Genomic DNA, 14,730 nt, shown 5'->3' on the forward strand with positions numbered 1-14,730 from the left:
CCAATTTCTGTTGGCCATATCTCTTGGCTGAAAAAAAAGAAAACCCTAAACTAAAGGCTTTACTTGTGTCATTAGAAAATACTTAATTCTGTACTAGCTGTAATAAATTGTGTCAGCAGAAAATAAGTCAACTATGAAATAGGTTATTTTCATATTATTTTCCTTGAAATAAATTACTTAGTTCAAGCAATTAAGACATAGTTTTAAACTGTTAATTCATCATGCTTCTTTCAGAACATGAGAAAATCATTACGCAAAGGTTCTTCATAAATATAAAGTAGAAGAAAAATCTAAGCGATATTTAATACTGTTGTTTATTTATAGTTACATTGCATGAAAAGGTTTTTAACTTACCAGTCAGCTATACATCCTGTTATTAAGTGGCCGAAGATTAATCCTACCAGTAGGGAGAATTTAGCAATGTGGACTTTCCAGGCAGAATCACAGACAAGATCCCACTGGAAGAAAAAAAAAAAAAAAGACAGATAAACTGAAATACATGAGTTACTCTCAGATGTGTTTAAACATACTAATGGTGTAGAGCTTCTTCCAAATGTCAGTCCTAACTCAAGTACATGGAAATGGCAGAGGAAAGCCTTCCCCTTCAAGTCAAAACCCAGACCCCAAGAAGCAAATTAAAGACTCGTTTACTTCAGCAAGTTTTATCGGGCCCTTAATTACAAAAACGACAATATCCAACGCCTGGTTCTCCCCCTCCCCAGGCCACGTGAGTATGAACTAAGGAGTGTATCTCTGATATTGGAGGTACTAATGCAGCTGAGCATCTCACTGTAGCAGCCCCAGACATCTATTGCCAGGGCCCTGTGAAGCCCACTGACAGCAAGCCCATCAACTTAAGAGCAAGTTCTTCTCCTGACCTCCTCAGGGCTGCTTGGAAACATGGGGGAAAAGCAGCTGCTTTGCCACAGACCCCTGATGGCCATTTGCTCCAGGCTCCCATGGACAGAGCATCACGACACTTTTGCTTTCAGAAAAGCATCCCAGTTCCCCAGGTGGTAGAAGGGGATGAAGACTGACTAACAGCATGGCTCAGCAGCCCAGGTCTGAAAACCCAGGCTCTGGCATGTAGCCAGACAGGGCAGCCAGAGAGCCCAGCAGAGCCACATGACTCCTTGGGACAGCAGTTCCTACAGCACCATTTCATAGCTCAGACATCAGGCAGGGGCTGAACCTCCACACTAAAGCTATCCTTGATAATGAAGTTACCCTTTCTGTCCAGAGGAAGAGAAAGTGGAACATTTCAGGCACGATGTCACTAGAGTGCTGCCTTATTTGCATGAGAAAAATGAGAACAGCAAGGTTTCTAGGAAGGCTTCCCTAAACTCCAAGACATTTTCCTCTGAGGCATTAGCCTGAGCCTCAGGAGAGTCAGGCTGCATTCCTGGCTTTAGCCCAAAATCCTCATTGCCCTCAAACATGCAACTCAATCTTTCTTATGTGTAAAGTGTGGATAGTACTATTACACCCTTGAAAAAAAGTAGGAAGTTATGTTTGTTCATGGTTTCTGGAGTGTTCAAATATTGATGGTAATGGGAGCCATGCACATTTCATTGAACATAAGTTTAGCTAACTTTGGAGAGCCAGATGCTCCAGAACTGAAACTTTGCAGAATAAATGGCTGTTCGTGTGTAATGTAATAGTAGCATCCCTCCCTGACACCAGTCACTGAAGTTTCATGGCCAAAACTACAAAGTGAAATTATGCAATGTATTTTGAAAAGTCAGATGCAACTTCAAAAGAAAGTGTCCCTCAGAAGGGTTCAGTTAGGTGCACTGTACTTTCAAGCATTTCCACGACATACAGCCCTTCCACAAAGAAGGCTAGATCTGACTCAGCCCTCTGGTTCTACACCACAGGAGACATCCTCCCTAAAATATACCATCTCACCAAGAAGTATAGCACTTTTGTGGCCAAAAGAAATGTGCCAGCTTTACTCCAGCTTTACTGTTTTAGCTGAATGTATTTCTGAGTTCCTCGCTGCACTGACTTGTAGAAGTTGGAACATACCTCTGATCTTCTGACCTACAGACTGAAGGCACTAAGGAACCAAAAGCAAGTAGTATGACCAAGTATTTTTTCCACCAAATAGCTATGAATTATTTGCAGCAAACAGCTCAGCAAGGCAGTGAGAATTGCTCTCCAAAGATGCTAACTTTTAGACGTATTTAGCAAGTGGGGGAAATGCAATTCCTAATATTTGCAATTATAGAACCATTCTCCAGTTAGCAAAGAAAAATATCTGCCCAGACAAGCCACAAACAAAACAAAATTCGGGAGAGATATCTGAGCTCCAGGCAGGCTTTCAAATGCTCTGCATTTATTTTCACAATCCAGAAGGTATATATGCTGCTTAAAACTGGGAAATAATTTTTGTTTGTAGAGAGAAAATTAAGTTCATAAAAAATAGTAATATTTATGCAAGAATTTTTTTTTAAAGACAATCTCTACAAGTTGTTAATTTTTAATTTTATTGCTGTCAGGGCAACAGTGATGTCATCCAAGTGCGAAAAGAAAAAACAAATATCCTCGTGCCTTCTCATTTTTACAGCTCACTATTGCTATTCGAAGAGAGCCAGACCTTGCACAAGCCCCACAAAGAGAATATGTGGTACCAGATTACACGTAGGTAAAGGTTCATGGCTGGAAGAGCCAAAATCTCATGAAGGGCTGTTGTGAATTTCAGGCCAGGACAACAGATGTCAAACCCCTTTGGCACACAGAGAGAGTTTAAACGAAGAAGTCAATCTATCAGCATGTCCTTCAGTGGTGCCTAAAACGCACCCACTCCTTTTGATAATTTATCTGCAAGTCGTCATTTATGCGTTCGTTTTAAAGCTATTGCCCAACTCCCCAGCTGCTCTGAAAAATAAGAACACATTTTCTTGCAAACCCTGCATCTGACCCTTTCCAGCTCTCGGTTTACACTGGCCTACAGAGCGAGTGTTTAATCAGAGCTGATCCCCCGAAGCCTACAAGGGCAGCCTAACATGGGTGCTGACAGACACAGGCACAGACCCTGACCTTCCCCAAATCTCTCACTCTCCAAAGCCCTCAGAATTTGCAAATAGGGAACGGTGACATATTTCAACAGTTGCTTTAGCACAAACTTTCAGAGAATCTGCCGCAACACCAAATGACTCGCTCAGTACTAAGAACACAAGCATACCCCGGTTTCTCCTCCGGCAGCTGTCACAAACCAGAGGGCAGTCGGTGTGAAGCAGTTACCCAAAATAAATTTGGCAGGACAGTGGTGGGTCCCACCAGGACATTCAACTCACAAAGACAGAAAAATAAGGAGAGGGCATAAAAGAAAAACGGATGCTGCAGTCAAAAGCAGCCTCAGGTAAAGATGACTTTAATAGGACAAAATACATATTTAATAGCTAGCGTATTGTCCCCACCCATCTTAACACAGCAGTGGAGCAAACCAGCAAGGCTTTGTCATGCTGAAAGTACAGGATTTTTGCCAGAGACCTGTGCTCCCCCTTCCCTTCCCCATGGAAATCCCAAAGGCAGAGGAGGGCAGACTCAGCTTTGAAGAGCTAGAAATAAAGCAGGAGCCATTATATAGCATCAATGCTGCCTCTCCCCTTACAGACACTTGGGCTCGGCACAGCAGAGTGTATTCCGACACGTGCCACACAGCGCAGCTGTGCCGGAGCCGTGGCAGGTCCTGCTGTAAGTGCCAGTAGTTTCATCCCGCAAACACAACACTCAGATTTGCTCCACAGAGAAAGGAGTGACAGGCTTCCATGTTCCTGCAGAACAAAGTGCTGGCTGGGCAGTGCTGATGACAGTTCAAGTGGCACTCCAAGTAAATCTGCACTTGGAGACTGTTTTGGCTGGAGACTAGACAGTAATCGTCTACTACCTCTTACAAAAGGTAAATTAACCTGTTACAAGCAGGGAGACTATTAAATCCTGTAACTGCGCCGGCTGAATCCCCTGGTGTCCCACTTGGGAGTTAACAGCACCCAGCCTGAAGGAAGGATGCTGCTAAATTTACAGTGCTCCCTGGGATTTCTTTGTGTCCCCAGGCATTGCCTGTCTTTGGTCCCCCATCCAGCCTCCTGATGCAAGAGATCTGATAAAGTGACTTCCTAAACCAATAGGACCATATTGTTATTTTAGTTTCAGTATAACTCTATATAAAATACACTGGTGGAAAGGGAACATTTAAAAAACAAAAGCTTTTTTCATAGCAGTACAGCAATTTAGAGAATTTGCCACCTATACAGATGTGCAAGTGTTTTTTTCATGTTGTGGCAGCATTTTTTTTTGTCAAAGCTTAAGGAATCACACCTTCAGGATCCTAATGTTTAATTGATATCAGTGAGTCACCATCCATGCTGTGAGTCACTATGTTTCACATCAAGATGGAGGACTACGTGAAACATGCTTGGGAAGACATCTGGCAAGAGCTAACGCACCCACAAAGTAACCATCCTCTATCTTCTTCACATGGGGTGAAAATCTGGACAGTGACTCTGCTGTGAGTCAGTATTGGCACTGAAGTTAAGTTATAAAAGTCACAAATTTAAAGTCTGCTGCATGTTTGTTACTACATGCACAAGCTGTCTCAATTAAGGGCTCCTGCTTCGAAAGCACCTGTCCTCCAGAGGCCATAATGCTGTCTGTTGTGTCTAAGCACACTGAATAGCCACCACAAAAAGGTTGTAACAGGATTCCTACCAAGGACTGCATGGCAAAGTGCAAGGCAGTCCCTTTTGCCCTAAAAAAGGAGCAAAGAGATAGGAGGAGAGATGCTCTTGTGCAATGCTTGCCTGGAGCCTGGCACAAAAAGCCCGTAAGAGGTGAGCTAGTCATGCACACCCTCTCCCTACACTGTGGATTCGCAATTCATTTCGAATGACTGATGCCCAGATTGCTGCTGAGAAAAAGCAGACCCTTCCCCAAACAGTCTGCAGGTGGATCATAGCCCTGCTCCAACTACCCTCTTCATTGGTTTCAGCACGAGGAGACCAGAGGATCACCCGCACTGCTGCCTTGGAGGACCCTAAGCATAAAGCTGCCCCCTTGGTCCCTCCCTGGCCAGGCAGCACCCAACTGCTGTGCTGGTCTTCACAGACTCTGTCCTGAGGCACATAACATGCCCCACACACCGTACACAGCCTCTTGACCCTCAGAGAAAAGGTCCCGCTTCGGGAACCCCAGCCTCTACATATCACATATGCCGCAGCTAAGTGTGGGACCCCCAAACCTCTCTTGGAGAAAAGCCACAAGCCCACCTCCATGTCAGATGGAGATTTTAAAAGCAGTAAATATTTTCCCTGTGCAGCACTAGATTCCATCTTCTATATACATTCCTCACCTAGTAAGAGTTTAAATTTATGTCTTCAGATTCTCTTAGTGTGTTCCCCCCCCAAAAAAAAGCGCCACAAACCCACAAAGTTGTTTTTTAAAAAAGAATAAAATAATAATAAAAACAAAGTTATGCTTTTCATACAATATACGTAACAAAAAGCAAAACAGTCTCCAGGTACTTATTCCTGAAGGAAAAGCAGACCAAGCACTACAAAAAAAGAAGCCAGTACTTACACCATAACATACTGATCACTAATGCCTTTTCCTGGTACTAATCTCTGCATAGTTACAGCCACAGGAGACCACTGTAACAAAATGTCCCTCCAGGCAACTACAGGACATTTCTCTCCTCTTCTCAACCCTTGGCCAAAGATGATGCTCCGGCTGCATTTTTGATGTTAACAAAAGTGTACAAGTTCCAGAAAATGGTGTGGTGCTCAACTCTATAGAAAATAACTGGGCAGTTAAACCACACTGAAGAGTTTGCAGGAGAAGCCTCCCAGAGGGACGTGCCAGCCCAACTGCAACACTTAAAAGTTGAGGTGGTTTTACTGCCACAGGTATCTCTATATCTCCCTCTCAGCCATGGCAACAACAGAGCATTTAAACTATTTAACCTTCAAGGTTCATGGTAAGGATGCCTCCTCTTTGAGATTACAGCTGGGCAAAGCACTCCCTGATCTGTATTTTAGGTGTCAATAAAGTATTCTTGAGAACACCTGGCATTTTTTGACTACCTGCACAACCAGCTGGGAAGTATCAAGAAGGTCACATTTCAAAATGGGGACATTAAGAAGAGTAAAAAAATACCAAATACCCTGGAAGACTTGAGAAGAAAGTATAAAAATGAATGATTTCCACTTTCTTTGACTAGTCATTCAGAAAAACACATCCCCAAACTACTTCTTTCCTCACATTTTTATCAGACACCACTGGACCTACCTGGAAAACAGAAGAGTCATTAAAAAAAAAAAAAAGACAAACACAAGAAAAACAACAAACCAGATAGTGAGAGGTTTTGTTTGTTTTCTTTCAGCAGCCACTCAAAGAATCCTACACCACCCACACTGGAATGCCTCAACCCACACCACAGTCAACACCTGACTTTTAAGCTACTTCCTCTCCAATGAAGCTAGACCTCCAAGCACTGAACACATCTAACTTTCTTCAGCTTTATCATAAGTGGATGCTTTTGATGAAAATCTTTGATGAGTGCCTAAGTGCTTAAGACCTCTTCGAGATAAATCCTTCTAAAACAAATTTCTATTGAGCAAGTACACACTGGTATTTTGAGAGTTATAACCATCCAAGTTGGCAAGAACTTTCACTCAGGCAGCAAAAGAGATACTGTTGGTACCAGAGAATCACCTTTCGCTCAACATCTGCTTCCTTCCCATTCCTGAGAAACCTGGGGTCCCTATTCACGTACACTGGAGCTTGCTAACTCAGTAGATGTGAGTGGGTTTGTTCGTTTGGCTTCTTATCCAATACTTTTTTCTTACAGTAGGAACAACACTTTCCTGCACTTTTCATTCTCAAAAACCAGCAAACCATTTCTGACCACGGCAGACACCTGGCAGGGAAAGTAAAAGTCACTTGTGAACAGTGACCACAAGGTCACATACACAGAAACTGTCAGGTTGCTTTAACTACGGACATGACCGACCACCTGAGCAATGTACTATTTGAAAAATAAAGCAAGGAAGATACTTTTGACTACTACCACAAAGCCGAAGGTTTTGGGGACACGGGGAGGGAGAGGAGTGGGGAGAAGGAAAGAGGAGAGGGCGCGTGAGCCAGAGGACACATGCTTAGCAGTCTTCCAAGAAAGATATAATTAGATCATGCAGTGTTGTATGAAAGCAGATTCACGTACCTACGAAAACAGTTTCCGTCCCTGCCAAACAGTAAGGACTGCACAGCTGTGGACTTCACAAATTTCACTAATGGTTTCTGAAATTTAACGTAGTTAAAGTTGCATCCTTCAAAACTGCATTTTCTGATGTGCATGACACAGCTATGAAATTTCCACCTTAATTTCTGAAGCGTATGGTTTTTAAGTCTAGTATTTCAGCCTTAAAAATAAAGCACACAGGCTCGGTGCCACGCTGCCACACACCACTGCATGAACATCAATACATAAAACCAGCACTTCCTCCTGCTTTGCAGACTTCAACTCCATTGTGAAGATACACTGCCTCCTACACTAATTACCTCAGGGTAACCAGGCTGTCCTCACTACACTCCATAGGACGATGCTGTCCTGCTCGCACCCAGTATGTGCGTGGCCCCGTTCCCCTGCCCCCAGCAGCAGAAAGGTGATGCTGACAGCAGATGCATTACTGTAGCATCTCCCACCTGCACCCACCAAAGCAGCACCGGGCACGCATCTTTGTGCCCCGTGTATATCTAATGCCTTTCAGTCATGTAAAAGCCATCTCCCCAGCACGGTGAGATGGCTTGAGCAACACTAATCACAAAACAAGCCCAAAACTTCCAATATGCAAAAGGACACAGATCAACTTTGTCTCAGAGCCAATAAACTAACCTGAAAAAGACTAAACGGAATGCTCTTCACTAAATTATTCCTTAGTCTATGCCATAAGCAAGAAAGCCTCTCTAAGCTATCCACCCAACACATCAGCAGAGTCCCAGGGTAATGAGATGGCACCTGAAACACTGCAAAACTGGAAAAGTTTCGCCTATCCTTCAACATCGCACTTTAATCAGGAGCAATCAGCTCTTCTGTTCCCAACCTTGCTCTCTTCACAGATCTGCTTCTTTTCCCCTCTGGGAGAGGGAAGAAGGAAGTTTGCTAAGTAAATAATCATCACTAATACATTAACAATTAAAATATGATTTGTTAATCATATGACAGTCTTCTGAATACTCAACATGATTAAATCACTTTTAGTAGCATTCACATACCACCCACTTCTCCATCGCTACTACTTTTATTTTCAGTAGCAGGAGTTTCCTTTATTCTGAAACATTTTCATTTTCTCCAGCCTTTGTCCTCCTCGATTAGTCAACTAACTTGTTTCTCAGCTGATGCTATCTGCTTCGCTTTTTCCAACTCCATAATGTCATCTAGCATCAAAAGAGTTGGGAGATACAAAATCTTGCTTGCAGCTTTCATGAATGCTACATTCCTAATTTTCCAGAAAGCAGGATCAGGACATCTCCATCTCTCTTTTACGTGTCTGTGCTGCAGTTAAGTATCTTTTCTACACATGTTCTGACATCATTAGGAGCCACTGTCACAAAACCGACTTTAATTTTAAACCAGTTCTTTGCTATAAGACCTGTAGCTGTTTGCTTCGCTCCAGCGGCATGAAAAGACCAGGAGCAACAATGCCCATCAATAGAACTGACTGAGACACACATGGGAAAACGGTTTGAGTGCCATCCCTCAGCTCTCAGCTGACAACAGCCTTTCTGAACAAGGTACGTGCTGCTGGGACTGACTTTGCAACCAAACTAAATAAAGTTAAACTAGTTCTCAAATTTGTATTTGGAACAGGCCTACACACTGTAAATAGAAGCCGTATGTAAAAAACCCCAATATTTTAGTTAAATATTAACATTTCTTATCATCTGATTATCGAAAACAAGTTAACACTTTGAGGACTGGTATTTTTCAGGCTGCCAGAACCACAGGTGTGTAAAACATACTGCACATGCACAGCCTTGAGGGGTCTGACACGGTAAAACCTCATTTAATATCTTATTGGGCCTTTTTAAAAATCGGGGGAAAAACTTGAAAATGTCAAGCATGGCATAAAACTCTGAAATGGAGAAGGGGGAAGGAAACAAGAGGAGGAAGCCATTCCTTATGAGAAATACTTGCTCAAAGTCACCATAGATCAAAAGATCAGACACCTTAATTTTGACATGCAATTATTGCTGCCATGACCCTGCCGACTCATCATTTGAGGACTACAGCAATTGTAACTCAGGGAAGAAAAAAAAGGAGAGGGAGAGGGGGAAAAAAAAGAGGGTCTGGTATTAATTCAGACTTAAATAAATATTAAGGGGAAGGAAGAAAGGAGAAAAATATTCCACTTGTTTTACAAATCAAAATATGAAAGTGGTCTGTCAAGCTTGTATTGTTCAAGCAGACAATGCTTTACACAGCCCTGGGAGATGGAGCAGGGGAAAAGGCATTATGGTTTATTTTACATTTCCTACCCTTAGTAATATTTGTAGGGTGGACATTGTGACATTTCCTACACATTTGTGGACTTTGGTCTGGAGGCCAGGAGGAGACCAGGCAGCTCCAGAGTGCTGCAGAGTAACAGGGAAATGGTACTTGAGCCAAAATGAATTCCTCCACAACTGTCTGGAGCTGAGAAACCTTTTCCAGGGAACCAGACCACCCTGCTCTGAAAACAGCACGCAAGGGTAACTATAAATCACATGCTGCTGGACAAGGCGAACCACTTCCCTGCATCTCACAAATAGCATTCCTGATTCTCCTGGCTTTGCTGCTTGTGGATCTGGATAGGCATCCCAGAAATGAGTATCAGGATATATTTACTTATTTAGTCTTTTGTTCTTGTGTTCCAGTAGAGTAACCAGCATTTGGAGCTCTCCCAAATTAGAAGACAAAATAAAAAACCTAACAAAACCTTGCACTACACATTAAATTTTCCTCCTGGGAAGGAGTAAAAAGAAAAACAAGGGGGGAAAAAAGTTTTCTCCACAGGAGCAAGTCCCACCCAGCCCATTGACCCCAAGCACATTTGCCCTCACCTCATCAGCTTCCGCCCCGAGCACACGCACGTACCGCAGCCAGCCGCTGATCCATCTCCCACCATGTGGGAATAGGCACAGGCCTACTGCATGTTCCCAGGTCTGATGTGGCCTGGACTGGGGGAGCTATCAATGCACACATCAATCATCGCTGCCTGCCGGGTTTTGCAGGCCGGTGGCATGGCAGGCTCCGCAGCACCCGCACCAGGCGTGGGCCAGCATGGCTCCAGTATGTTACTGAGAGGTTATCAGGCACTGACAGTGGTTTTGGCTGGATAGCTCTGCCACACACCCCGATGGTATGTTCTGAAAGGGGCTTGAACCTCCTTTCTCCCTCCTTCAGGTCCCTTCCTTCCCCCTTGGCTTTAAAAGGGAATTCAGAGTGCACACAAGGTCATCTGCTGACAAGAGTCAACTGGAAAAAAAAGAATTACGTTATGAGCGCTGAGCACACATTTCAGAGTTGAGGCGACCAGAGCCCAAGAGAAGCTGCTCTGAGGGAATTCAGTGCAAAAATTGAACACTCAGCACTGCTGCAAAGCTGCAGCATCTTTCTATGACTGGGTTCTCTGATCTTCTACACATCATCTACAGCAAATGTCACTCCTTTCTTCTACAGCAGGATCTCAGCCTAATCAATTCCAGTTACTCGTGGGTAACCCAGCGCTGGCCAGGCTGTACTGCAGAAGAGCAGGAGGAAGAGGAGGTAGGGAGTGAGAGCAACTGTCCCAAGCAGAGATGCCAGGTAGCACAGAGGGGAAATCAGGCTGAAACAAACAGGCTGACAGGCAAAACAAAAGGCAAGGTACACAAAACCACTGGATCTCTTTCAGCATTTTCTAAATTTAGCAGCTCTCTAGAATTCATTTAGAAAGGTTTAGTTTAAGAATTTGCACCATTAGTATGGCCAAAAGTTTTTAAGATGAGGAGAACTGTAAGTCTCGTGCTATTCCAGATGTTATTTCATTAAAAAATGAAAACCTTCATGTTTGGCTGGTCTGTAGTCCTCATCTCAATGTTACCGTCAGAACTGGCTCCAAATAAGATGCCTGCCTAAGTGCCAGTTCCTCCTTTTTGACAAACGCTTTAAAAAAAACATGAGGTCATCTTTTATAACTGCCCTTTTGTAGCCAGAGCAAGAAAAGGTAAAACTTTTAGAGCACTTTAGAAATTTGGTTTTAGACTGCCTGAAGAGCTGGTAAATATACACCATAACCTGTAACTTCTGCCACAGCACGGGCAGGGTCAGCACATTTGAACTAAATGACCAAGATACAGGATATAATAGGGAGTAAGAACAAAAACACACAAAACCGCAACCATTTCAAACATCATGTCCATCCAGAAAAAAAATTTAAGTTTTTTGACATACACACAGAAAGTGAGGAATATGAAAGGCTCAGTAGCAAGTCTTGGGTAGCTAAGAATGACTTTAAGATATTCTAATATGGAACAACCTTCCTGAATGATTACTGTTAGTTCTACCAATGCTATGAACTATTTATGGTAGGCTGAAATCAGATTCCTGTATCCGAGATACTTTATCTTAAGGGTGATAAACATCAACTCTATGTAGATTCCCTCTAACAAAAAAAAAAAATCTGTACCAAACCGCAGACTTAAGACTACTTGAGTTCTGATGTCAGTATTGGTGTTAACCCAGTCTGTTTTCTAGACCAACTGCTTGAAAATTTTTTGGCCCATACATAACAGCCCTTCCACAAATAAAAACAATATCTAGGCTCACTAAACTAGTGTTTGTAGTCTGGCGACATCACCATACTCAGTTATCTCAAAGATCAACATCAGGTAATTTGCTGTTTACAGGCAGCCAGAGGACAGCTCTGCACCAACGGGAAAGTGCAGGTGCTGTTCCCGAAACAGCCATCCACTTCCTTCACTCCACTCAGCCAGAAACTTGCCCCAATGTTTTAGGGTGTTCACCGACACCCTGATAACCGCGAGACGCCATCACCATGTTCAGAGTGTACAGGCAGGCCCCACAGCAGCTGCAGCAGGGCACGCCATCGGCTCCCCTTACTCCCTCTTTAACAAGCAGATTCCTCAAGCCCGTGAGCGCTCAGTCCGGCAACAGCTAACTCTTTATCAGCTAAGCCATAGGTGGAGGGGGTGGGGGGTGAAGTTTGGGATCTCTCCCATAGCTAAGTAAAAAAATAAAATTAAAAAAAATAGTAGTAGAACTTTGCTCTGGTCTGCCAGTATTTCTGGACACCTCTGACCACAGGGACTCATTTACCCCTTCAGCACTCATTAGGACCAGACAGTGTCATTTCAAAGCCTTGCCTGAAAGAAATTTAGAATAGTTTTTCTGCCCATTGCAAGTACCTGCCTTGTAGGTTGCCACACACCTTTCAATCCATACTAGGGTAACAAGGGCATGGGTGATCGCTAGCTTCCGTCTTGCCGCTTCTGACCCAACTACCGCACTGGGTACCCTAACTCAACCTTTTCATCAATTTAGGACTAAGAAGCAGCCGGTCAGCCAGGAACCAACACTGACAATCCTGGCAGTTGCACAAAAGAGAGAAGCATCAGCATTTCTGAAATCTCTTTGCAGAGGCCAGCCAACTGGCAGATACGGAGAAACGAGTGAGAGATCTCCCATTTGCGCCTGGAAAGGGTGGCACAGCTCATATTGGGAAGGACCTTGTCAGAGTGATACCCTTCAAATTAATTAATGACTATCCCCTGAAAAATCCACACCTATCCCCTACCCCAAGAAATATCACCCCACAAGCAGTGCCAAATTTATCATCACTGTTACCACACACAGATCTGTTTGTTGTACCATTTCTGGCTACTTGCAGATACCTGCAATAATGCCGTGAGACAACACTACAGTCTAAGGCACATGCCACTGCAAAGAACCATTTCACTTCTTCAACCCAGCAGAAAGCCCAGAGAAAATATAATAATTTTTTTTAAAAGGTAGTATTTGAAGAGAAAGTTTTCTACCAGGTTAGCAAACTAAATCAGCTGAAGACAGGTCCAGAAAAGTGCCAGAACTGCCATAAAAGCAAGGGAAAAGCAGGCTAGTAGGGCACAGATATTCCCCCTTGCAGGGGCAGAGAGCATCACATCACAGCCTGAACTCATCCAAGTTCACACCAAGACAGCAACGCTCCTGGACCATTCGGCTCTCCTTTCTCAGAGGGGACAGTTTGCTAGAGGCTCAGCCAAACTGGCACGAGAACAAATGAAGCAGCGGCAAATAGGTAAGCTGATGGCATGTTACTTGGGAACAAAGATGACTCAACCCAAATCAAGTGGGAAGTTGAGAGCCAAGAGAACAGCATTGCAGCAAAACAAAGCATCTGGAGCAGAAAAGCAGCCACAACAGGAATTCCCTTATGACATGAAATATTATTACATAATTGCTCTGGGTGATTAAAACACAGCCTTCAACTAACCACTTCCCTCTACACCACCCCCAAGAGGTGGAATGATCTGGAACGCTGCAGGTGAGGACAGAGGGATGCTGTGCCATCAACCACTGCAATTTAATCAAGTGTCAGTCCTGCCCATTGTCAGCTTTTGGTATCCATTATAGAAATTAGCATTCGGAACAACAAGCCACCTCACCACGTAATGCAATCGAATACAGCGGACAGGTTATCGTAGTAACGGAGGGGAAAAAACCAACAACCATCAATCCTGTAGCTAAGAGCTTCCATTAAAACTTTTCCCCAAGATTACAGCTGGCTTTACAAATGGCCAGAAGATACAGGCACTAAAGAAGTTAACGTGAGAGTTAAAAAAGTCCCTGCTGAGTAAACACTCCAACTTCCTGCTAGGCTTCATGACTACGTATGTTTAGTTGTCATTATGTTGCTTATTGAGTTAACGCTAATAATTTACCTAAAGCGTCAGTTTGCAAATGGGTAAAATGTGAACTCAGGTTTCCCCATGGCAAAAAAGGAGAATATTTCGCAACAGCCTTCCTTGGGACAGTGGTGAGATACATGGACCATTTAAAAGACAGCTTTTTTGTGTTTTTTAGTGTTGCTGTTGTTGTTTTGGGTTTTGTTGTTCTTTTTTTCTTTTTTTTCCCTAACTAGCCTTTTGCTTAAAGGCTAGTTCAGAATATATCTTTCACAAGTGATTCTACTATAAACAGAGTGCATGTGTGCGATAATGGTGATGATGTGATAGAGAACAGATGAAAATCCTGAAAGAAGCATTTAGCAGTGAAAAAGCCTTACAAGTGAATTGTCCTAAAGGAAAATATTTATGTACAAACCAAGCTGAAGTCCAAGATTTATGTACCAAGTCAGGACATTAGCTCAGATGGGTGATTTAATATGGCCACTGGAATCCCTGTGGTTAAATTATGCATCTGACCTCTTCAGTATATGTATTTCAACAGTGTTAAATAATAAGCAGTACATCCTTTATTACCATTTCCAGTTCTAGAGACTGGAAGCACTATAAAAAGCACCGTTCCCAGTGACTCGGTCGAGGAGGTCAGGGTAATGGCTGCGCCTTGCATGGACATACCTTGCTTCAAGGAAGGTGCAAGGCCACCTCTGGCTCCAGCCAAGACTCAAAGAGAAGCAGGGCTAAGCAAAGCACAGCAAGATCCCCACTCCATCAATACCAAGCATGACA

General features: G+C 43.4%; 1 protein-coding gene across 2 annotated transcripts in view; it reads right to left on the reverse strand.

The window, feature by feature from the left end:
• Positions 1–14,730, reverse strand: part of SLC22A23 (solute carrier family 22 member 23) — a 118,870-nt gene that overhangs the window by 100,139 nt on the left and 4,001 nt on the right. For both annotated transcript variants that reach the window (XM_064443518.1, XM_064443517.1), the window contains exon 2: positions 355–458. In XM_064443518.1, coding sequence (XP_064299588.1) covers positions 355–458 — 104 coding nt within the window. The remainder of the gene's footprint in view (positions 1–354; positions 459–14,730) is intronic.

Source organism: Phalacrocorax carbo, chromosome 2 (genome assembly GCF_963921805.1).
Source record: "Phalacrocorax carbo chromosome 2, bPhaCar2.1, whole genome shotgun sequence".
Lineage (NCBI taxonomy): Eukaryota > Metazoa > Chordata > Aves > Suliformes > Phalacrocoracidae > Phalacrocorax > Phalacrocorax carbo.